The following is a 23,198-nucleotide window of genomic DNA, read 5'->3' on the forward strand; positions in this document are numbered from 1 at the left end:
CCTCGTTCCAATTAAATCAACTTTCTATGACCAGGCAGGGCAAAACTCTTGTTTACAGACATATCATGCCCTAAAACACACACACACACACACACACACACACACACACACACACACACACACACACACACACACACACACACACACAATAGGTAAAATACTGTTGCTCACTGTTGCTCAAGCGCAGTAATAGTTTGACTGCTATTCATCTTAGGAAGGCATGGCTCATCGTTCCTCTGGAGATTTGCTTGAGCTCATGGACTTACTGGAGACGGCAACCACCGTCTACACTCATGTCACAGGTTGCTTTCATGCAGCTTTTTGCCGATAAAAAAGACTTGTTTTTGATTTGCCGTTTAATGGATGTGTGAAAAGACAAGTGCCTGAGGAAACCCAGGGGGAAGAATATGAAATTAAAATGATTATTTTATAGCTGAGCACCGGTTTATTTAAACAAAGGTCCCTTTGTGTTCTTTTAGGCAGCAGCAGACGCAGCAGCAGCTATTATGTTCTGTTTCCAAACCTGCAGGGAGCCCGAGGGCTAAAATGGTGGCAAGCACAAATAAGAAAACATGTCCACAGTAGTTAGAGAGAGAGAGAGATAACACACTCTCACACACACACACACACACACACACACACACACACACACACACACACACACACACACACTGCTATACGATGTTCCTGGCATGCAGAGCAGAGTCTTGTAGTTCAACCGTCATCATCTCCTCACATGTGTAGGAATGCAGGACAGGTGTGGCTCTGTGGAATCATAACAGCTGCCGGCAGCCGCTACCGACAGCTAATGACTGTCTCATTCTGATATGAAACACGGGGAAACAAATCCTTCCCTGTTTCTCAGAAGTCCTGCTGCAGGAATACATCCCAAAAATATATAACTTCAATCTGCTGTTTTCATATTCTGCCCCATAAAGCCAGGATGAAGGGAATGAAGGGCGAGAGAATACTTTTTTGCCGCTCCCCGGATTTTTTATTTGAAAGTCGGACTTTCAGAAATGTCTCCATGTGAAATCCAGGAGCTGCAGGGTGGAACGTGGAACATTCCTGCTCTTGTTTATGGGAGGGGCAAAAAAAAAGCAACCAAGTGAGGCTGGGATTAGCTACGGGCCGCTGTGCACCTTGCATGTCATGAAATAATCCTAATAATCATCAAAATATGCTCTAAAACACACTGGAATCATTGATGCCTTACATTTAGTTTTTAATCAAATATTTGCATTGTCTTTTTTTAGTGAGCATCCTTTAGTGAAACACATGAATAAAGAAATAGCAACAATATGCACGCTCTATTTTTCACTCTCCCACCACGATAGTGAGCGAGAACGCTTTTCACGACACTGATGATATTCCCAATTATCCCGATAATAACCCTAAATTATCGATACGGTCACAATGTGGAGACAATGACAACAAGGGAACCCAAGTGGCAGTGTGAGGCATTGCAGCACATGCTTTTATATTAATAAATCAGTAACTATATTCCAGTTATTGATCGATCATTTTGGGGTGGAAGTGTTACAAAGTAACAGTTTGTTCCTTTCTTAAACGGACTCAGAGTGACGTCTCACCACTGGAGCTGTTGGTGCTTTGTCCTTGAGGAGCGAACGCGTTCTGCTCCCAGGGACCTGCAGCCGCCATGCACAGTGATACCCACAATGCAACAGCGTAAACAGCCGGGTCAGACGAGGTCAGCTGCCCATGAAAGTTGGAGTCTGCAGAAGGCCTGTAGGATTCCGGATCAACCGAGGTGAAGCACAGACGCCCCGCGCTGAGCTGTGTGTGTGTGCACGAGGAAAAGTGCACGAGAGGTTTTGGCGAGCATCTTGATTTGCTAATTATACAACGCATCTCCCCGTCTCTGTCTCTCAGACGCAGATACTGTGAAAGCTCTGGGACATGAAGTACTTGATGTTTGCTCTTCGAGCCGCCGGAGGGAAATAGTTTGCAACTGTTGAGACTTGTTCCTCTAAAGCTTATGTTAAAACCGCACCTGAGTGTTGAGCTGATGAGCATAATTATAGCCATAAATGTCTGAGGTCCTTTATGAATGCACTGATTGAGAAGGGGGGGGAAACTTAGGGTTGGATTAAAAATGAAAAAAACAATGTTGAAAAAGCAAGAAAAGAGGGTGAAAAGTACAAAAGAGCTCGTTCAGGAAGGAGTCGCTCACTCTGGAACAACAAGCAACGGGGCGGCCGTGTGACAGCCGGGTCTTGTCTTTTAACACACACACACACACACACACACACACACACACACACACACACACACACACACACACACACACACACACACATAGCACACAACCGGCTGTGCATGCTCATCATGAAATTTACTCTGTGCTCTTTAGTTTCCAATTTTTTAATATTATTGACAATAAAAAAAGGAAAAGATCATTCTCAAAAAACCAATCGGTAACTTTATCAGTACTTTATGGTTAACTGTTTATTAATCAATGTTGTTTTTTTACATGAGCACAACTCCCCGGGTAGATTATTAGCACAAGAAAAGGCTGCGTGATGGTTAAACATTAATTGAAGTGTTTCTCGTAGACACGAAAAGAGTTTTAGTTGCATCAGAAAATCCTCGCTGTGGGTTTTGATCCGTTATCAGACGCCGCGTGTTAATCATTCACCTCGCGGCGTACAAAACAACACATCTGTGCGTAAAGGGAGGACGGCGGTGATGGGAAATGGACGTCATCTCAAAACACGGTGACCCCGTTCAAACTATTACATCCAGGACGTGAGCACGTCATCACGGGGGTGACATATGAATATATATATATAAAACATTACAACAGGAGGATCTGTTCATCGGCCAAAACAACCATCATCAACAACAAAGTAGAAATAAATAGCGCAAATAAAATCAAGATTGCCTGGCGTCAGCTCGGCTGCACACACGATCAACACATTGGAAGCCATTTAAACAATCAACAAAGTCGTGCCAACAAAGCTGCCATTACGGGGTAATTACAGCCGTCTACGTGGGTCTGTTGTATCAAACACGTATGAAAATGTTCTTAAATCACTCTGCAGTTTGAGAGTTATGGCATGCATAGTGCATATGCGTGCAGGAGAGCTCGTCAGCTCAGACAATGCTCTTAAAACAACGCTAAATAACTTTAATGACATTGACATGTGCTTGAAGCGTGACCGGCGATTACAGAATACAGTATGGGAGGCAACACTTCTGACTTCTCTCATGAAAACATGTTTCATGCTCACTGCGACTGTGTTTTACTATCTCATGATTCATTATTATTACGTTGAACAATGTCTTCTTCAGAGGCTCTGGGCCTCTGAGGCCTTGTGGGTTTCCAGCTCGTCGTCTGTGTCGCGTTAACCGAGCGCACTGGAGCGGCTTTTAGTTGGAGGCAGATGGACGGTCCGTGTGTGCGGAGGAACGAGGCGACGTGAGAACCCTCGGGATCTCATCTGACAACCATTCCACTTTTGATGGGTTTGATAATTGGTTTGCAAACTGGTTACACGGCGGAACAACCCGGTGGCACAAAAACAACAAGCGTGCGGAGACACAGGGAGACCCAGAAATATGTCTGTTTTACCATCACTTGCTCATAGTTTCTTTTTGTACGTCTTGAACCGCAACTGATCCCATTGCTGATATCTTTTTTGGAGGGTTAGCACGTCCGCATGATGAGACTTCCACCTTTCATCTGTTCTGCTTTCCAGAACTGGGGGAGTAAACCTGACTCCCTGGGGGGAAACTCCTTCTTAATGACATGGGAAGTCTGTGTGGGATGTTTGATTAGCTGGACTTTCTCAAAACAAACACACAAACACAACCATGTAGGGCCTTCTGTCTTCATCGGCCGTGTCAGAATTGGGCAATCTCGTTTTTCTTCAGATTCATGTTATTAGAGGAATGCAGCGATTGGGACGGACACATCGGGACTCGCCTTCCAGTGATCTGCTCCCTTCGTTAGAAGCATCTTTATTAAGACTCTCAGACTGCTGGCACTCAACGTGTGAGAGCACAAAACCGCAACAGCAAAATAAACAAGAACATACAGATCCGCGCTTGCAGGAGAAGAAGAAAACCGTGGCGCTCGTTGGCACATCAACGCCGTTAATAAACGGATCATTGATTTTCTGTTTAACTCCAAACTTGTTCAGCGTCGTTAGCCAGGAGGCGTGTTCTCACAGCGCCGATGCAGCAAATACATCTCTTAATGGTGCTTTCATTAGTTCCCCAAGGAACACTTATACAGAGAAGCTGAGGTTTTGTCACATGACCCTTCTGCAGAGACGGGACCTGCTTTGAGATGGGGAGGGTGATCATAACCTCATGGGGAACTCGGAAATGTAACTTTTCCCAGGCTGAGACCGCTTTCATTTTCAGAGAATTAGAGTTTCTTCCCTCCGCTCAAGGTCATCACAATAACATATATTATTGTGCCAAAGCCACATCAAGTGTACGGCAGAGGTGGAACTATTGATGGAGACGACATGATCAAAAAACTACCTGTAAATATTCCAAAGCAGTGGCACACGGCCACGATGACACATACGTCTTCCAGGGGAGTTTTTTTGCTCAATGTTAAAGTTTTGAACTCCCACTGAAGTTGGTATTGTTGATTCAGCCGTTTGATTTGATCGAAATGACGCAAAACAATATTTTGGGGATTATCCAGAATTGAGATGCTTAAAAAGAGCAGTCTGAAGAAAGGTGACAATGTTTAGATTTTTAATGGACTGTGGCAAAATGCCGACATCTGTGTTCATCTTCTCGTAACATTACTATTGTTAAAAATAAACCTGCTGTTTACATCTGCAAATGCATTCTTTGATGCTAGTGCAAAGTATGGAGACACAACTCCCTGTGTGCCTTTGGAGAGGTGAAGCCTATAAGAAGATCACATCAATGGAGACGTGCGGGTGAGACACCTATAATTTGACACCAGCACCTGTTTCACACAAAAACAATTTTAAAAAAGTAGAGCGGCACAAAGTGAAAGGATTTTTAATGTTTCAACATGGTGTCCAATGTAATTAAAGGTCGTGACCTCTGCCTCGGACCTGAATGATTCCCTTAAACAATTTGAAATGTGCATATTGATGAGAGGAATTTGATCTTTTCTGTGGTGAGACGTTGGTTCTTTTCCTCTTTAAAAAAAAATAGAGGTCAGGGGAAGTGGCATCTCTGTGCAGTGACTGTTTGCTACCTGTCACATGCTAAGCATGCACCACAAATCACTCCACTGCTAACCAACGCTAACATCCTGCTCTCAAACATCTTGTTTAATGCCCACAAATAACAGAAACCGGTTTGTTAGTTGCTCCTCGTCTGATTCGGAGAACACAATATCAACACCCCGACGAGTGTCTTAACAAACTCTATTTGTATTTATTTATGCACTCCAGCTGTTCGACAGAATGCTGACAAATACACGTCTGGTGCTCTAGTGACATGTCATACACAGAATAATATCAGATACTCTGACGATGACGCAACGCTCATATCTCAAAGTTGTGTTCGAAAACCTTAATTTCCTTTTAGATGTTACTTAATAAAATTCAAAGATGGTTTTGGCTGTGCAGCTTTTGCAAACTCTGCAGCTGACTCAGTGTTTAGAAGCAGGAAAGAGGTGTCGTTACCACCAGAGGAAATACAGGCGACGTCTGCGTGTTCACATGTTGATGAACTTTGAGTTCAAGGGACAAAATTTATTCATAACAAAAGTGCAGGAGGTCGCTTATTTAGTCAAAATAACAAACTATAGCACAGTTAAAACTGATGAACTACAACCTTCAAACAAGAAGGTCCAAATGATTCATTTTAGTCCTTTCTCACAATTTTGAGAATGCCCATTAGAATAAATCACTTTTAATTCAATTGAAAAATAAGGTGTTGTTTCAAATAGTGAGATATACATGTTTTGGACGTGACTATTATGAAAAGTACACACTTTCACTACAAAGTAGCATAACATGCAAATACTTAAGGCACAAGTACTTATAACTTGAGTAAATGTAGCTTTACTGAATTTCCACCTCTGATGAGTGTTTAATCATATTTTCTCTCACACATTATTCATGCAGACCTTTTCATTTCACTTTTTTGTCCCTTACATTTTAATTCATTTAGATATATTAACATTAAACATGAATACAAAAATGAGGTTTGTTTAGACAATAATAAAGGGAAAAAAATAAGGGAAAAAAACAAAACAAAGGGAGAAATAATAATACAAATATATACAAAAAAGAAGAAGGAAAGAACGCAGCCGTCTCTGCCATGACTTTGAGGACACAGACTTCTGAATACATGCATTGGCCTTGATGACGTCTGACAGATGCCAAGAGAGGCGTTGGAGAATGAAGAAGTGAAACTAAGACGGTCCTCGAACGCAACACGTTGTCCCCGCTGCGTGATGATAGCTGCGCGCTTTCTCCAGCAGCTGAATGGCTGAATGGCGCGCAGAGGAGGAGCTGCTGCCTCCAGCCGCCCGGGAGGGAACCTGCCTGTCAGTCTCCAGAGTGACACCAGCGTGAAGCGCAGCTCTCAGTCCCGCAGCATCGCATCTCCCTCCTGCGGATTGCTCGTATTCCCATCACGGATTTGACGGACTATCACGTTTTAAAACGCTGTGCGTAAAAGAGCCATTTGGTAAAACGATGGATTTGCTTCTTGTTGGAGATCCTGGAGAATGCGCATTCAGGGGAAACGTCATTACTTTGGTGGAAGTTAGAGGGGAACCATTTCTCAGTGTGAAACAATAAAAGAAAGTCCCTTGCAGAAAATGAACTCCACGGCAGCAGAGGGGAGATTTCTGCCGCCCACCATCCCGGCGATTATGTTCATTTTCGGGGTGGTGGGGAATGTCATCGCTATCGTGGTTCTGCGGATATCACGGAAGGAACAGAAGGAAACCACTTTTTACACCCTGGTGTGTGGCCTGGCGGTGACGGACCTGCTGGGCACGCTGCTGGCCAGCCCCGTCACCATCGCCACCTACGTGAAGGGCGCGTGGCCGGGCGGCGAGCCGCTGTGCCAGTACTCCGGCTTCATCCTGCTCTTCTTCTTCTTGGTCCAGCTCAGCATTGTGTTCGCCATGTCCGTGGAGAGATACTTAGCGATCAACCATGCGTATTTCTACAATGAATATGTCAACCAAAAGCTCGCCGCGCTCACTCTTTTGGGTATCTACATTTCCAACATCGTGTTTTGCGCGCTGCCCAGTTTGGGCTTCGGGGAGGTGAAGCGCCAGAAACCGGGCACCTGGTGCTTCATCGACTGGCAGAACAATCAAACGACAGTCGCCACTTTTAATCTGATGTACGCGGGTGTGAACTCCGCCATCGTGGTCGCCACGGTCATATGCAACGTGATGGTGTGCGGGGCTCTGATCCTGATGCACAAGCGGTTCATCCGCCGCACGTCGCTGGGCACGGGGCAGAGGCGCGTGGCGGAGCTCGGGCGCAGGCGCAGTTTCGGACGGTTGGCCGGAGCCGAGATCCAGATGGTGATCCTGCTGATCGCGACCTCCGCGGTGGTTCTCATCTGCTCCATCCCGCTGGTGGTGAGTACCTGTCGCGTTCGAGCAGACACGTGTTGGGCAGCCTCTGCGTGCGCAACACGGGTTTTACGCGTCAGAATGCCACAAACAACTACATGCGTATCGAATACATATATTCACCAGAAAGTAATGGAATGGAAATGTATCAAAGTTAAGAATAAAGAACCAACAGAGTGTTTACCTCATGGGTTAATACACGATGACAGCACGCAGGCAGGAGATGGTTCATTACACTTTGCTATCAGAACTTCGTGTCCTCGTTTAGATCGTTGCGGTTAGATGGCACATGTCTCTGAGGCACGAGTGAGTTCATTTACACGCGTGTGTATCCGCATGTGTGGTTTAGAGAATATCCGACAACTCTCAGTTGTTATTTGAACACTGCGCGAGAGCAAAGCATCAGAGGAGAGCGTGAGATTCCCGCAGGTGTTTTGCTCGTGCAGAAAGACTTCCTGCATCATGGAGTCAAAGTCTGTTAAAGGAGAGCTTCAAGTCTGACATGAAACAAGAACGAGGTTCCCAAATGAACAGTTTCCTGCATTGTTTCAAACACTACAGTCCTTTTTGTGTTTATATATATATATATATATATATATATATATATATATATATATATATATATATATATATATATATATCAAGTTGAGCTGAAGTTAATATTAAACCTGCAGTCAACCAAAGTATTATTATTCTTTAAGGGCCCCGTATGAACACGAGGAATGATTACAGCAGGTAACATCGTCTTAAATGTGCAGGGCATCGTTTAAGCCTGGAGAAGGTGAATTATCCTTTTAGGAGGAAATGTCAAACATTAAGTTTGTGCCTCTGGCTTTGTGGAACGATGACGGCTGATTGGACTCTGGGGAAGCTCAGGAGTGGCTAGAGGCATCATGTAATGAGTGATGATGAGAACTGTTTCTATTGGCCCTCTGCCAGCTCCACACTGCTGTGGTTACACATGTTACTTCCAGCCAAGTGTCTATTTAGATTTGACCGTTCCATGCCAACCGTGGAGGGAAATGTTCAATAAACAGTTACGTGCCTCGTCTAAATGAAGTGAAGACAGGTTTGGGCTTGTGAAAACACAATTGATTCTGCACTTGAACTGTTGTTCCGTGCTCTTTTTGTCTGACGTTCCCAAATTGATCTCCTGTTTTCTCTCTTTTTCGCCCCTCAGCTGAGGATCTTTGTGAACCATCTGCACAGCAACCAGACAGAAGAGCATTCCGGGTTGAATAAAGACCTGCTGGCCATCCGCATGGCCTCCGTCAACCCCATCCTGGACCCTTGGATCTACATCCTGCTCAGAAAGACAGTGGTCCTCAAGCTGATGGAGAAAATAAAGTGTCTGTTCTGCAAAATGGGCGGGCGGGGCCGGCGCAGCGGCGGGCGCTTCCGCTGCGCCGACGGCCGCCTCTCCTCCTCCATCGTCTCGCGAGACTCCCCCTCGCTGGTGTCGCGAGAGCTGAAGGAAATCGCGAGCACCTCGCAGACCCTCTTGTACCCGTCGGAGGGAGCCGCGAGGTCCCCTCACGCAGGGGCGCAGAGCGGCTCCGGGCCGCCGGCTGCACAGACGTTACGGGGCCCCCGGGAGGCCGAGGAGCCTCAAAGGGGCCTTTCGGACCCCGATTTAGGGCACAGAGCCGCAGGCGGGCCTTTGAAAGAACTTCTCATGTGCCGAAAGGACCCGGCTCTACACGTGACCTTCACGGATGAGACTGCAAACGTACAGGAGAAATGCATATAGCGGTTAGCGTGGACTCCATCACTGTATTAGAAACGTGTTGGGACACATCTGGAGACGGAGTACTCATCCATCAATCTGTAGATATCCCGCGGCATGCTATTTGACACATGTATTATTGAACTAAATACCCGTTATCAATGTATTAATCCTCAGCCATAACATACCACAAACACCCGGCGGTTCGATCCCAGCGCGCCGCCGCGGAGGAGCTCTTGTTGCACTTTCTTTGTTGAACCACTGCCGGGATGTTTTCACAACCTGCGAGATGACTGTTCCCCAATTAATATTCAAAAATGTGAAAAGTGTTACACGATGTTAATTTATTGTACGTTGTATAAAAGTGTATTGTTTCAATCGTAATGTTATTGTCTTCTCTGTGAGAAGGTCCAGATAGTTTGGAGCCATTTTAAATCGGTACAAGATGAATTTTTTTTTGTGGTGCGCAGGAACATTTGCAAACAATTTGGTCCGACTGGCTGACAGAGGAGCTCTGACATCAAAGCCGGAATAAAAACATCCCCTGCATGTCATAAGAAAAGGCAGCTATGCTTTTCCACACTGGAGAATGTTCAGAGGCCTTTTAGCATAATGTGTTATTATAACATCATTAATTTACTGCTTCCAGCCCATTGCTTTGTAAAGGTTACAAAACTCCATCTCATTGTACTTCAGACTTTATGGGGATTAAGAAGAGAGGAGAACAACATCACATTTCCTGTGTGAGTTTAAAGCTTTTGCCTTTTCTTACAATGGCTTATAGATTTCTATAAAGATGGATATAAATACCCTGTTCATGTTTCAATGTTAACGTTGCTCTCGTAGCGACAGCCTGCGTCTAATTCACCATGAAATGTCAAATCTCTAAAGTTGTACCGAACTCTTAAATGAACATAAAATAAAAGTTGGTAAATATTCACATACACTTGTGTCACTTTTTGGTTTGTATGTTGATGTGACATTTATTAAATATTCATAGATTATGTATACAGTGTGAGAGGTAGAGCTGAAGCTGAAGAGTAATTTATTAATCCTCTTAATCTAAAATGCACATAAAAAAAAATCACTGGTTTTATTACTGTATTAATAAACTCAAAAGTTGTTTCTTCTGTACAGAAACATAATCCACTGAACCTGAACGAGGCCTTTACTCGCCTTGTGCTGAAAATGAAATATTGATCAGTCCTCACCAGAAGGACTTTGATGATGTTGATGGATGGCAGTCACATCTTTAACAGTAAAAGTTTAGCCGGTTCAGACGGCACAGCACCTTTTTGGAGGATTGCCAATGATGTGCTCACTCATATGGAGGAACTATAAGATGCTGAGCAGAGGCCGATAGCTGAAGCCCCTTTTCAGGACTGGCAGGGCGTCATAAACATGGCGGCAGATCTTAGCGGCGCTGCGATGCCAGCAGAACAACCTGCACTTGCTCGTGGCCTCTGAGGTGGAGACAAACTGTCAACAGACGCTCCGCTGATGTGCGCTATTTATACTCGTCCTGGCTTTCCTCACAGGCAGACATCTGCACAGCGGCATCCTGGGCCTCACCGTGCAGCGGCATCCTGGCCCTCACCGTGCAGCGGCATCCTGGGCCTCACCGTGCAGCGGCATCCTGGGCCTCACCGTGCAGCAGCATCCTGGGCCTCACCGTGCAGCGGCATCCTGGCCCTCACCGTGCAGCAGCATCCTGGGCCTCACCGTGCAGCAGCATCCTGGGCCTCACCGTGCAGCGGCATCCATGTTTCTGCAGGATGCATCTGGGCCTTCTCGGACTCGCTCAGTGGGAAATGTAGATGAAGCGGTGTCCAATATGATGCACATGTGTGAAGTGCAGATTAGAGGACTGCACGGGGAGCTTTATGAGGCAGAAGCCCCAGTCTGTTCCTCTCAGCAGGTGGACCTTCCTGATGTGTATTCAACATAAACTCACCTGGCACACCCTGAATGCACACAAGTGATCTCCATCCATCTTATGGCGCAACTTCTTAAAACAACATCTGCACCAGCTATGAATGAGACAAGGGTGTGTCTGCTTATGGAATAGTTTTCTCTTTGTTTCGTATTTGTATTTCATCTAGATTGATGTGTAGAGCCATCTTCTCGTTGTGTAGTTTAAACATTACACTCTTTGTATTGTGACAAGCTATTTGCAGTAATCTAATATTGTTAACAGTTCAGAATCATAACAGACTTACCATAGAAACATAGAGGACGTTCAATTATTATTTTTTTACACAGAACCTGTACTATGCTGGGCTTCCAAATGCCTTTTTATAGAAACCTCATTATTTCTATATTTGTGCTGCCCTACAAAGCTGAGAAGGACCTCGACCGCTTGAGAAGTGTGACTTTGATGTTTCACTTCGTCCGCAGTGTAACACACACACACACACACACACACACACACACACACACACACACACACACACACTCAGACACACACCTACACTCTTGGACACACACAAACACCCACACACACTCAGACACACACACACACACACACACACACACACACACACACACACACACACACACACACACACACACACACTCAGACACACACACACACACACACACACACACACACACACACACTCAGACACACACACACACACACACACACACACACACACACAGACACACACACACACTCAGACACACACACACACACACACACACACACACACAATCAGAATGGATGAATCCGTGATCTGAGAACTATTTTATACCGTTTATTTATCACAACAATGTCCTTAATCAATAAGTAGATCCTATTGTTACGTCTAATGTACATCAGCTGTCACACACAGCTAAAGCTTATAGCTTCAAAACTTTACATGCACGTCTCACACAATTAACATGAAAGGGACGGAGAACGTAAACCAACTCGACTCAACTATCTTTTACTCGTATTTAAACCTTTGCGTTTGCTTCTGAGGTCACGTTATGCTACCGGTCCACACACACACACACACACACACACACACACACACACACACACACACACTCAGAAATCACGCCATTCAGTCGGGAAAGAGAAGAAACCAGGCCAATCAGCTGCTGCTGAAAGTCTTCAAAGTCCTCTCGCTTTGACAAACTGTTCCTGTAACGGCGCCGCCGCGTCCTCCGAGCCCTCCAGTACGTTTTTGACGTTCCCCTCGGCGTCTACGACCACGGCCGTCCTCCTCAGCTCCTCGTAGCGCGTCTGGCGCTCTGCGACCGCCACGCAGGCGGCGAGCACCTCGTCGGACTCGAAGTCGTAGTCCCGCTCGAGCTCGGGGGCGTTGAGGATCTGTTGCTTGGCCTCCTCCTCTCGCCGGGTCTTCTCCTCGGACGCCGAATGCTGCTTCTGTAACCGCCACGCCCACTCCAGGTCCTCCTGCCACAGGGCGCGCTCCGACGGGCACAGGTGGATCGCCACCTGGAAGGACCTCACGGCCTACGGGGACGAGAGTTACAGCGCAAGCTTTAACGTGGGAGCGATGAACGGCATGACATCGGTACGCCCCAACGGCTCGGCAACCAGCAGGACTCTTAACATGCTGCAGGCCCGATTTACGGTTTCATTAAGACGGCGTCAATACGGCGTCTCAGCTGACTGTGCAGTGGTGGATCGATGTGAAAATGATTGTCCCGCTAAAGGGATATAAAAGAAAATGGACGCCGGTGTGCAACTTTAGCTGTGACAGTTTGCTGACTGTGGAAGAGTGGAATAAATAAACCGATGAGCTCATAAATGATTCTGACAGATTTCTGATATCTGTGAAGCAGAGTAGAGGACAACTAGTTGAAAGGTCTGTGTTAGTATGACGCTTATTAGATGCTTTAACTTGACTTTAAGACCTAGCATGATCAAACAAAACAAAACAAGGAAATGAAACTCAAAGAACATATATAAGTTCAGCTAATTTTAAGTTGCACCCGATCAAATAACGGAAGTGCTGCTCAGCCTGGAGGGAAGAACGGCTTCGTGAGGTCTTTTTAATGCAGTTATGACACTAAATATGAAGAAAAGTTGAGAAACTGACCTGATCAGATTTGACTAGAGAAGACATTATAATATCTGTTGCAACTACAACACTAACAGCCAAGTTATTCTTTTGCTGTCCTCAAGACACACACTTGAATTAACATTCATTATTAACAGCTGACATGACCGGCTGTCAACGCCGGCCTCACCGGAGTGTAACTGCCATTGTTTTCACCGTGAGTCTGTTTGTGAGTCATGGTGTAAACGCACGGAGACGCCGGGGGAAGCGGTGTGGAGCGCGCTGCCAGATGTGGATACGTCCGTCTCTCTGGAGACAGATTCATTTCAACGCGATGCAACTGTGTGAGGTCTGAGTGCAGGGCAACAATATGGCGTCCCGGCTGGTGTGACCCCCATCACAAGGTGGTCTCTAGTTTGTGTGCAGGGATAAAAAAGATGCAATGACAGATTTGCGGCGAGGCTTCAGACACCGATTTTTCAGTTGCACCTGTTCCCCGTGACACAGGGAGCCACACCTCTTATGAAAATCACATTTAAATCAGTCCAGAAGACATTACTGGAAAACAAGCCCTCGTGAACAACCTGTGATACAAGTCGCACCTCGTGATGAAGTGGCACTGATGCCTCGAACGCAAAGACTTGGACTGCAAGCAAATTTCCCCCTGGGGATGAATAAATTACCCATCCATCTAATTTAAATGACCAAGACAAACGAACTTCCCAACTGGAATTTCCCTTTCCTTAAAGAAGGAAAAACATCTTCAAAAATAAAGTATTATATAACGAAACAAAAGAGCATAATACTTGATTAGTTGCTATGTGAAAGCCCTTAATAGGAATCTCACATGAAGCAACATTGCTTACAACATAAACATAAATAACCTGCATGGCAAGTTCCCTTAAAAAAGTCGTGGAGCAGTTAACTGTCTGAGACCTTACGACACGTTCTGTTCCCAAAACAACACATCAAGTTTAATCTTGAATCGTGACCTCGTTTGTAATCCGTCAACAGACAAAATGCAGATTAACCCGCTGCATCATACAATGAGGAGATGAATGGTGTCCATGTCACTGTCAAATGCTTTTAAAAACATTAAGAGAGAAATGAAATCAGAAGCTGCATGTTTGTTTTATTTGGGTGATTCCCAAAGAAGGAAAAGAACCGACTCGTGGGGAATCGCTGCCCTCAGATTTGCACAACAGGCACAACTCAAACATGTTGATGCACATAGGTCTGAAACTTGACTGAACAGGTCTTCCTATAAATAGATGTGCCCCTGTTCCTTTCCAATAACTTCATTATACAACAAGGTGTGTCTATATTTGGTTTAGTTTTAGCGCAGGTAGCTCTCAACACGTCCCATTGTTGTTTGGCGATGCCGTAAGGCAGGCCTCTCGCCCTCGGAGTGACACGCGGTGCCGTTTAACTGAAGGGGTTTCGGAGTACAGCCTTGTTTGCTCTGAATGGGCGGGAGCGGTGTAACCGAGATCCGTGGGTTCCATACACCCACAGGTCCCGGCGTGTTCCGTGGGCCAATTTGAGCAATCGTCCCGAGCCCCGGGGGCAAGTGGGCGGGCTTTTAAAAAAAAAAAGAAAAGAAAAGAAAGAGGAACGAGCAGTTTGCAGAAAGAAGTAAACAGAAATAAGTGACGCATCTCGACAGCTCTTCAAAAGCGAAGATGCGGCTGATTTATTGTTGGCTGCAAAAAGAGGTGTGGTTTATTGCAAAATCAAAACATTCAAAAAACTAAATGGGGACCTTCCAAGGGCGATGACTGATGCCATCAGCTGTTACGCAACACTAGTCTCGGTGCCAGCTTCAATGTTAGTGCGTTTGCATGGACAAAATGGCAAAACAATGCATTTAGTTACTGCAATGAGTTTGTTTTTGTGCCAGCCCGACTCACCAGGTCCACCTCTCCCAGGTTGAGCTGCGCCCGGCCCAGAGTCTGCCAGCCCTCCCACCAAAGGGGGCGGAACTTCACCGCCATCTCCGCTGCCTTCACTGCGGGAAACACTTCCTGTAAAATGGTCAGTACCTGTGGAGAAACCACAACAGATTAAACAAGAGAAAACCATCCTATTGTTAGGCCTCTGCTCGAAAATGTCATCCCCAAACTAAAAAGGGTGTATCTCTGCAACCACTAGGGCTATTTGAATAATGTTGGTGTTATAACAAAAAGGTACACATGTGAGATTTTGTTCAGATGTGTAAATATCAGTCTATATGTTACTGTTAAGAGTAAATGAAGATGACACACAGAAATAAATGAAAAGGTTTCAGGTCCGCCTATAAAAAAAATCACTTTCAGGATGATTATTTCTTTGAAATGATGCAGCTGTAAGGTCCAACTCTAACCCAAATCATAGCTCAATATGTGAACATTCTCTAACCCAAATCATAGCTCAATATGTGAACATTCTCTAACCCAAATCATAACACAATATGTGAACATTCTCTAACCCAAATCATAACTCAATATGTGAACATTCTCTAACCCAAATCATAACTCAATATGTGAACATTCTCTCTGCAAAGCTTGACTTTGATAAAGTGAAGCAGAACAAAGTGAGAGAGGGTTTAGAACAGAGAAAATTCAGGCGAGGACTCCAAAATGTTTTGCTTTGTTGGTCATGTGCGAGACGAGCTGTCATGAAGCGTAAACCAATAATGCCTCATTTGCATAACAATCTTCGTAGAAAATAAAGCACATTTGAGATTAAAAGTTATTCAAGAAGCTCCCTAATTATTGACAGTGGTGGAGTAAAACACAATGTATTGCTGCTATGTCTGTCAGATGATCATGCATAAAGGTTTACGTTTGTATTATTATTATGATAGAAGAATAACACTTCTTGACCAAATACAATTCATAGAGGCACACTGACAAGTTTTATCAGAGCCTTGAACCCTTTGTGCGTTCAGTGATAAATACTAATACTCATAAATGTCTGTGGGAACATTGGGAACCAACAACATGAGAGCTGTAAAACCAGTAGCTGTAAAACCAGTTTTTCATACTGAAGGATGCTTTTAAACACACACACACACACACACACACACACACACACACACACACACACACACACACACACACACACACACACACACACACACACACACACACACACACACACACACACACACACACACACACCTCGGTGGACCATGTAAAATGTTAATTGGAAAAGCTCAATTAACCTCGTGACTTTTACCACACAATCTGCAGCAGTTTTAATGACACAAGCGTAAAAGCCTTTTATACAAGAGGATGTGATGGCAGTTTTTTTTTTTACAAATTGAGTCAATATCCTGCAGAGCGCGCTCCAGTCGGCTGTAACAGACATTCGAGGGCCAGGTGACGCACAGCACTGATCGAGTTAGATTAGAAGAAAGTGATGAAGGGAAGGTAGAGGACCAGCATCAGTGAAGCGGCCCTCGTCATCTGGATCAGTAATGGGACTATGATGACGACGACGAGGTCTAATTGTAGCCTGATAATGGACACTAGTAGGTTAGATGTGCTTTATATGTGTAGTCACGACACGTTGGAGCTGAATATTAGCAAACTATGTCTATGCTTATGTCGTGTTTCAAGTCGGTCGTAGAATGGAGGGGAAATAAATGCCATTTGCGGTGGATAATATTATATTAGGCAAACAATGGTTAGAGCAATAAGGAATTTAATTGTGTTTGTTGTCGTCAACGGATAAGAAAGAATTCAGTTTGTCCGTCCGCCTCCGCTGGCTCCTCCACATATATGGAAACCATGTGTTTCTAAAGACGTCGGTGCCAGAAGGAAAAAGGGAAAGCAGCCGAGGAACGGGGGCCAAAAGAAGAGCGAGATGAAAAGGAAGGGGAAGTGAAACGACAGAAAGGGAACAAGGAAGTGGAGCTAAAAGGCCAAAAACATCAAAAGCTGTTGGAAACATGCTGGAGAGACTTTTACTTCTGTCAGCACCCGTCCTGGTATCAGCTGAAGCGCATTCCAGAGCGGCAGCCGAAAGAGGGTCTATGTGGCTGTGACGGCACACACACACACACACACACACACACACACACACACACACACACACACACCCAAAGGGCATGAACAGAGGATTTGTTCCCTTATCTACTGTAAGTTCCCTGTGATTTCTTTCCTCCAGGAAGCAGCAGGTCGGCCTCGTTACCTAAAGACTGACTTCTTAAATCATGGGTTCACATTTTCTCACAATCTTCCAACACAACTGTCTGCTGGTTGGTCGCATTGCGGCCGATGTCGGCGCCATGTTTCGACAAAGAGGAAGAAAAGCCTGCAATGGAAATATGTATTTCTGGTCCTTTTAATCCAATTTCTTTTTAAAACTGTCCACCAACCAATTTGTTTGATACATCTGTGGTTTACTCGTCCTTTGACGTGAAAAAGAAGTAGATAAGATCAAATATAAACACGCATAATATACCTGAGACTTCATCTCATACAGCAGTGGGTTGTCTGGAGTCAGCTGGATGGCCTCGTCCAGCTTCTTAATGGCCTCCCAGTGCCTGTAGAGAACACACACACACACACACACACACACTGCTACTTGTGCACTTTAAACTGCAGCGTGATCCACACCTTCATAGATAAGCGTCTGCATTATTTATATGTTTGTTGGCGACGATCTAAAGTTACGGAAGCCCTCAAACGCCCCACGCCGTCCGGCTCTGCGTTGACTTGGACGTGCTTTGGGTGAGACTCGTCGGCCGAAGCGGCGCTGGAGCACGACTCACGTAGACAATCACAGAGCGCTGAAACCGGACGCTCCGTTCTGCGGCCGCCGCCCTGAGATTTGATATGCGTTATGTAACCCAACACACTGCCACGCGTTTGTTTGGTGGATCACATCAAGCCCTTTTTCATGGTCATTTCTCTCGCCGTTGCATAGAATAGAGAACCCGAACCTTCCCCGATCCGGTCTTTCCATTTCCGTTCGCCATCACTTAGAGTTTTGTGTATTTCAGTGATGCTTTATTTTCACTCAAATATAAAAAAGGGGTCGGAATGAAATCAATGTTTTTTATTCTTTTGACTTGTGCAGTGGACAATATGCCCAGAATCTCTCTCTCGATTAAATTCAATGAGCTTTATTGGCATGAATGTAAAAAAAGATAATATTGCAAAAGCATTACAATAACAAGATTACAGTAAATTTGTTAAAATCTCTGTCCCTCTCTCTCTCTCTCTCTCTGTCTGTCCCTCCCTCCCTCTCTCTAATTTTGACTCGCCACTCCACAAATTGTTTTATTTATCAGCGAACACAAAAATGAACGTTAATTGGCATGTCTAACTTTTAACTGAATAAATGAATAAGAACAAGGGCATGTTTTTTGGAAACTTGCCGTGCCTTTGAAAAAGGTTTTTTTGAAACCTCAAGCTCACTCTGACGTCTCTCTCCTCCTCAAGTCAATATTGACTCAAGAATCATATCAATAAAATGACCCGGGCTTGGAAAGATTATGAGGTGAAATCCCGGGTTAGACAATGCAATGTGTCTGTCGTGTTTAGATCTGTTATAGCTTTAAAGGAGAAGGATATCCTGAAATAAAAGAAAAGCAATTAAAACCAAACGACACCATTAACAGTGATCAGTTATAAAGACTCGGATTGCAGCCAGAACCAGGATCAAGCCTGAGAAAACACACACACACACACACACACACACACACACACACACACACACACACACACACACACACACACACACACACACACACACACACACACACACACACACACCACTGCTATTTACCAGTAAGAGAGGAGTGAGGAAATGGAACTGGAGTCATGTGGAAATCTTGCCAACACATGAGGCAAAAAGACACTGCAAAATCATGTGAGGAACTGAAGCAACAAGTGAGCTAATACACCACATGAAGCTAAAAACAGCTCCTCCACAGTCAATACACCCACGCAAAGAGAGAGAAGTCAGATGAGTTGAAGCCTGCGGACATTAAAACGATGGAAGTGCACACTCGTATGTAGTTTAAAGAAAGAGTGAAAACACGTGAAACACACGGGATATTTGCAGCATGTTATTGCGCTGACAGAAGCATCATCACGATGCTTTTACACACACCGCTGTCTAAAAGAAGAACCCGGGGCTACAGCGTTACTACGCCAGTGAACTCATCTAAACCACAAGAGCAGAAGAACATAAAAGAAGACCTCCGGAAGCTTTTGATCATGTGAAACGGCCTCCGAGGGCCACATCACAGCTCGCAAATGCAAGAAAAGTACTCGGCATGGCAACTGGAAGCCCAAACAATGTGGGGTATTTGGATGATGACGTCATTCGCTGCCTCACGAAACCCAGACCCCTCCTAAACGACTGGTAAAACAAAGCTCAACAGATACATCGAGGCATACTTCTGCGACGACACTGGCTTTTATGACGCTTTCAAAACAATTGCCCCTGTTTTTTTTTAATGGGTTAAAGCTGTGGAGATGACAACAGCCTGTTGAGCCACACTAACAAACATAATGATGCGATGCGCATCCTTTCATGTTATTTTGGATCGTTGGCTTCGTTTGTTAAAGTTCTCGTTTAATCAGTCGGACAACGGCTCTGATGTTCCTTCTGTACAAATAATAAAGTGTCAACCGGTCTGTTCGTGCAAGAACAACAATGACAGGACAGTCATCCGTGATCGGAACAGCTGATCTGACAGAGCACATTGTGGTGGGCCGTCCTGCGTATGAGTGTAAAACTGCACTTACTTGTACACTTACAAAAGGCAGCCAACATTTTCCCTTTTCCTCTAAGACTAAACAGATATTTGTTATCTTAAGTAGGCTGTATAATAGATGTTTGAATAAAATAATCACCTTCCTGGTTGTGCCAAACAACCCAGAAGTCACTCACTTATTCAATTTAAGGAGTGAAAATAGGCTTATATTTACAACAGCTAAATGCAGGGTTCATTCATTCTGACCAATGGATTTACCATTTGCATGACTTTTTATGACTTTTCATGACTTTTCATGACTTTTCACCAAATTTCCATGAGCAAACATTTAGTGAAATCTGGGTGTAAACAGTAAAAAGTGAGTAAATGTAGTATTTAAACTAACAATAAGAATACAAAGCATACAGTAAACCTTAAATGACTCAAATGAATGAGACAATAGTTTGATTAAAAGAATAAACATTTATATAGATGCCTGTATGTATGCCTGCTTATATTTTGAGTCTTTCTTTTAAAAGCATATTCATTATTTCAAACTCAGCGTAAATGAACGACATGAACACATGAATATAACACATTCACATGACTTTTACTAAACTTTTGGTATTTTTTATTTTTTTTTAAGGACTTTTCCAGGCCTGGAAATAACCATTTTTAAATTCCATGACCGTAAGAACCCTGTAAAAGTGTTTTAATGAGGACACGTGTCTGTAGAGAGTTCACAACATTATCATGTAGCGTTCAAGAGGAAATCTCCCATGTTTGAAAATGTACACTTTAAAATGCAACGACAGCCACTTCCATCCCAAACAGGCACCAGAGGAGCGCTTCAGTCACACCAGGAGCATCTACACCTACGTAGTGACAGACTTACATCTGACGTCAACGTTGTTAGAGGGAGGAAACAAAACTACATCCTGAGCCAGACAGCATCTCAAACCTCTGGACAGCCATTACGGCGCTGCAGGACATCATTTCCCCCATTGCAAAATCACTTTCTCCTCGCAAATACAATTACAGGCAGTCACCGAGGGCAACGGCATTACATCTTGTCGACTGGAAAGGGTTTCACAAAGTGATTGTTATATGGCTAAAAAGGTCAATTATCATGGAAGATGTATCAGATAACGGTTCCTGAAAAGGCAGATTTTGTTGTCCAGCAGTGTCTATACAATTATGTATTTTTAAAGCATTCATACAAAAGTCGTTTTGAGTCACAGAATAAACACAGTGCTGGACATATTTATAAAATCCATGAATGGGGGAAATGCCACTTAAAATAGTGATTACCGTTCTACTCCAGAGCATTTACTCTCCACAAGAGCCTACTTCATGAGGTGCTAGAGTAGATTGTAGGAGCAATTTCTTTTTTTGTCAGAAATCCCTTTATGTTTGGAAAGCTTTTCTCTAAATTGCTCCATGTTTTACCTTTTCCCTCCGCTATTAAATACGAGTTGACAGGCCTGAACACCGGCTTCTCACACGGCCAACACATAAACTGTTGTTGTATTCATTTAAGATTAATTTAAGATCTCAAGTTGAGCTGACTCTTGGCTGTGTGGAATTACACTATTGCATGAATTAGCTTTAGTAGTAAGTCAGTAGAAAGTCAGTAGAAAGTCAGTAGCGGCGTTAGATGGGTCTCAGTGCTCTGTACCATGGCGCCCTCCCTTGGAGGCTTTCTGATATGACAGGTTGATTCTCTCCCTCTCCCTCTCTCTCTCTCTCTGTCCCTCTCTGTCCCTCTCTGTCCCTCTCCCTCTCTCCCTCTCTCTGTCCCTCTCCCTCTCCCTCTCTCTCCCTCCCTCTCCCTCCCTCTCTGTCCCTCTCCGTCCCTCTCCCTCTCTCTGTCCCTCTCCCTCCCTCTCTCTCTCTCTCCCTCTCCCCTCTCTCTCTCTCTCTGTCCCTCTCTGTCCCTCTCCCTCTCTCTGTCCCTCTCCCTCCCTCTCTCTCTCTCTCTCCCTCTCTCTCTGTAGGTCTGTCGGTCTCTCTCTCTCTCTCTCTCTCTCTCTCTCTCTCTCTCTCTCTCCTCTCTCTCTTCTCTCTCTCTCTCTCTCTCTCTCTCTCTCTCTCTCTCTCTCTCTCTCTCTCTCCCCCTCCCTGTGCGCAGCCTCCCTCTCACCTGCCGTGCTCGGCCAGCACTGCGCCCTCGTCCTTCAGCCTCTGGCTCTTGGCGGCGCAGTCCTCCAGCAGGATCTCTCTCCGCCGCTTGATGGCGAGCTGCCAGTCCACCTCGTCCTCCGGCCGCGGCCCGCCGTCCTCGGGCTTCTCTGCCGCGGACTCAAACTGCTGCACCACCGACTTTGAAACCTTCTCGCCGACTTTCCTCTTCCAGCCAAATGAAGCCATTCTGCAGGAAGGGGACACGGGCTGGTTACCGACTGTCTTACATCAAACATGAGTACACATTTCCTTAAGAAAGCCAAACCACAAAGGTCTATAAGTAGGTGATACTAAAGTGCTACATTATTGTGCCTCAAAACCCTCTCACATCCGAAATCTGTGCGCGATCATTACTTGAAAATCGACCAAAACAGACTTTTATTTTGAAAAACGGGCTAGATTTCAACATGTTGTTACGACCACGTACTTATGTTATTTAACGTTACTCGGCAATCTGGCTGCTACAGTTAGGGGACGGTATCTCCTCTTTAAGCACAGGACATATAACTAATTAACTATCTAACAACTAACTAGTTAACTAGCTACAACAGTAAGTCGAGTTAGCTATGCTAGCTAATAAACAAAAACAACCCTCTCACAAGAACGCTAGCTAACGTTAGCTGTAACAACCGAGCTAACACTTGCCCAAACTCTTGACACCTCAGTACGTTTGCTCACACAACGTTTAACTTGAGTTGACTTTAACACAACACGCAGACTTCTTCAGCTTTCCGTGGGCAGAAACTGGACACACTAACCAAGCTAACGGTAGTTAGCCATATTGGTTGACCCGGAAGTTGTGGCAATGTTTACCTCGTCTCTTAAAGAGACACGAACCATGTTTTGTTAAGATGATACACTATCATGCAGAGGCGTATGTTAAGGACACACACACATACAACACATTGGTATTAAAGTATGATGGTACTCTACACAGTAAGTTACAGTATAATATAAAGTAATATATTATACAAATGTGACTTAAATGCAATGTGTGGGACTGACTCTCCCTTT

General features: G+C 44.7%; 2 protein-coding genes across 2 annotated transcripts; one reads left to right on the forward strand and one right to left on the reverse strand.

Annotated features, from left to right (window-relative positions):
- Positions 1–6,793: 6,793 nt before the first annotated feature.
- ptger4b (prostaglandin E receptor 4 (subtype EP4) b) lies at positions 6,794–10,216 on the forward strand (the record flags this gene model as incomplete). The annotated part of the gene is made up of 2 exons (XM_079235691.1): positions 6,794–7,573; positions 8,748–10,216. 2 exons carry the CDS (start codon positions 6,794–6,796, stop codon positions 9,315–9,317), a joined length of 1,350 nt encoding a protein of 449 aa, XP_079091817.1. The 3' UTR covers positions 9,318–10,216.
- Positions 10,217–12,042: 1,826 nt separating this feature from the next.
- Positions 12,043–22,370, reverse strand: ttc33 (tetratricopeptide repeat domain 33; the record flags this gene model as incomplete). Its single annotated transcript, XM_079234838.1, has 4 exons — positions 12,043–12,756; positions 15,217–15,348; positions 17,756–17,837; positions 22,144–22,370. 4 exons carry the CDS (start codon positions 22,368–22,370, stop codon positions 12,391–12,393), a joined length of 807 nt encoding a protein of 268 aa, XP_079090964.1. The 3' UTR covers positions 12,043–12,390.
- Positions 22,371–23,198: the final 828 nt, after the last annotated feature.

This window comes from Taurulus bubalis (genome assembly GCF_910589615.1).
Source record: "Taurulus bubalis genome assembly, chromosome: 19".
NCBI lineage: Eukaryota > Metazoa > Chordata > Actinopteri > Perciformes > Cottidae > Taurulus > Taurulus bubalis.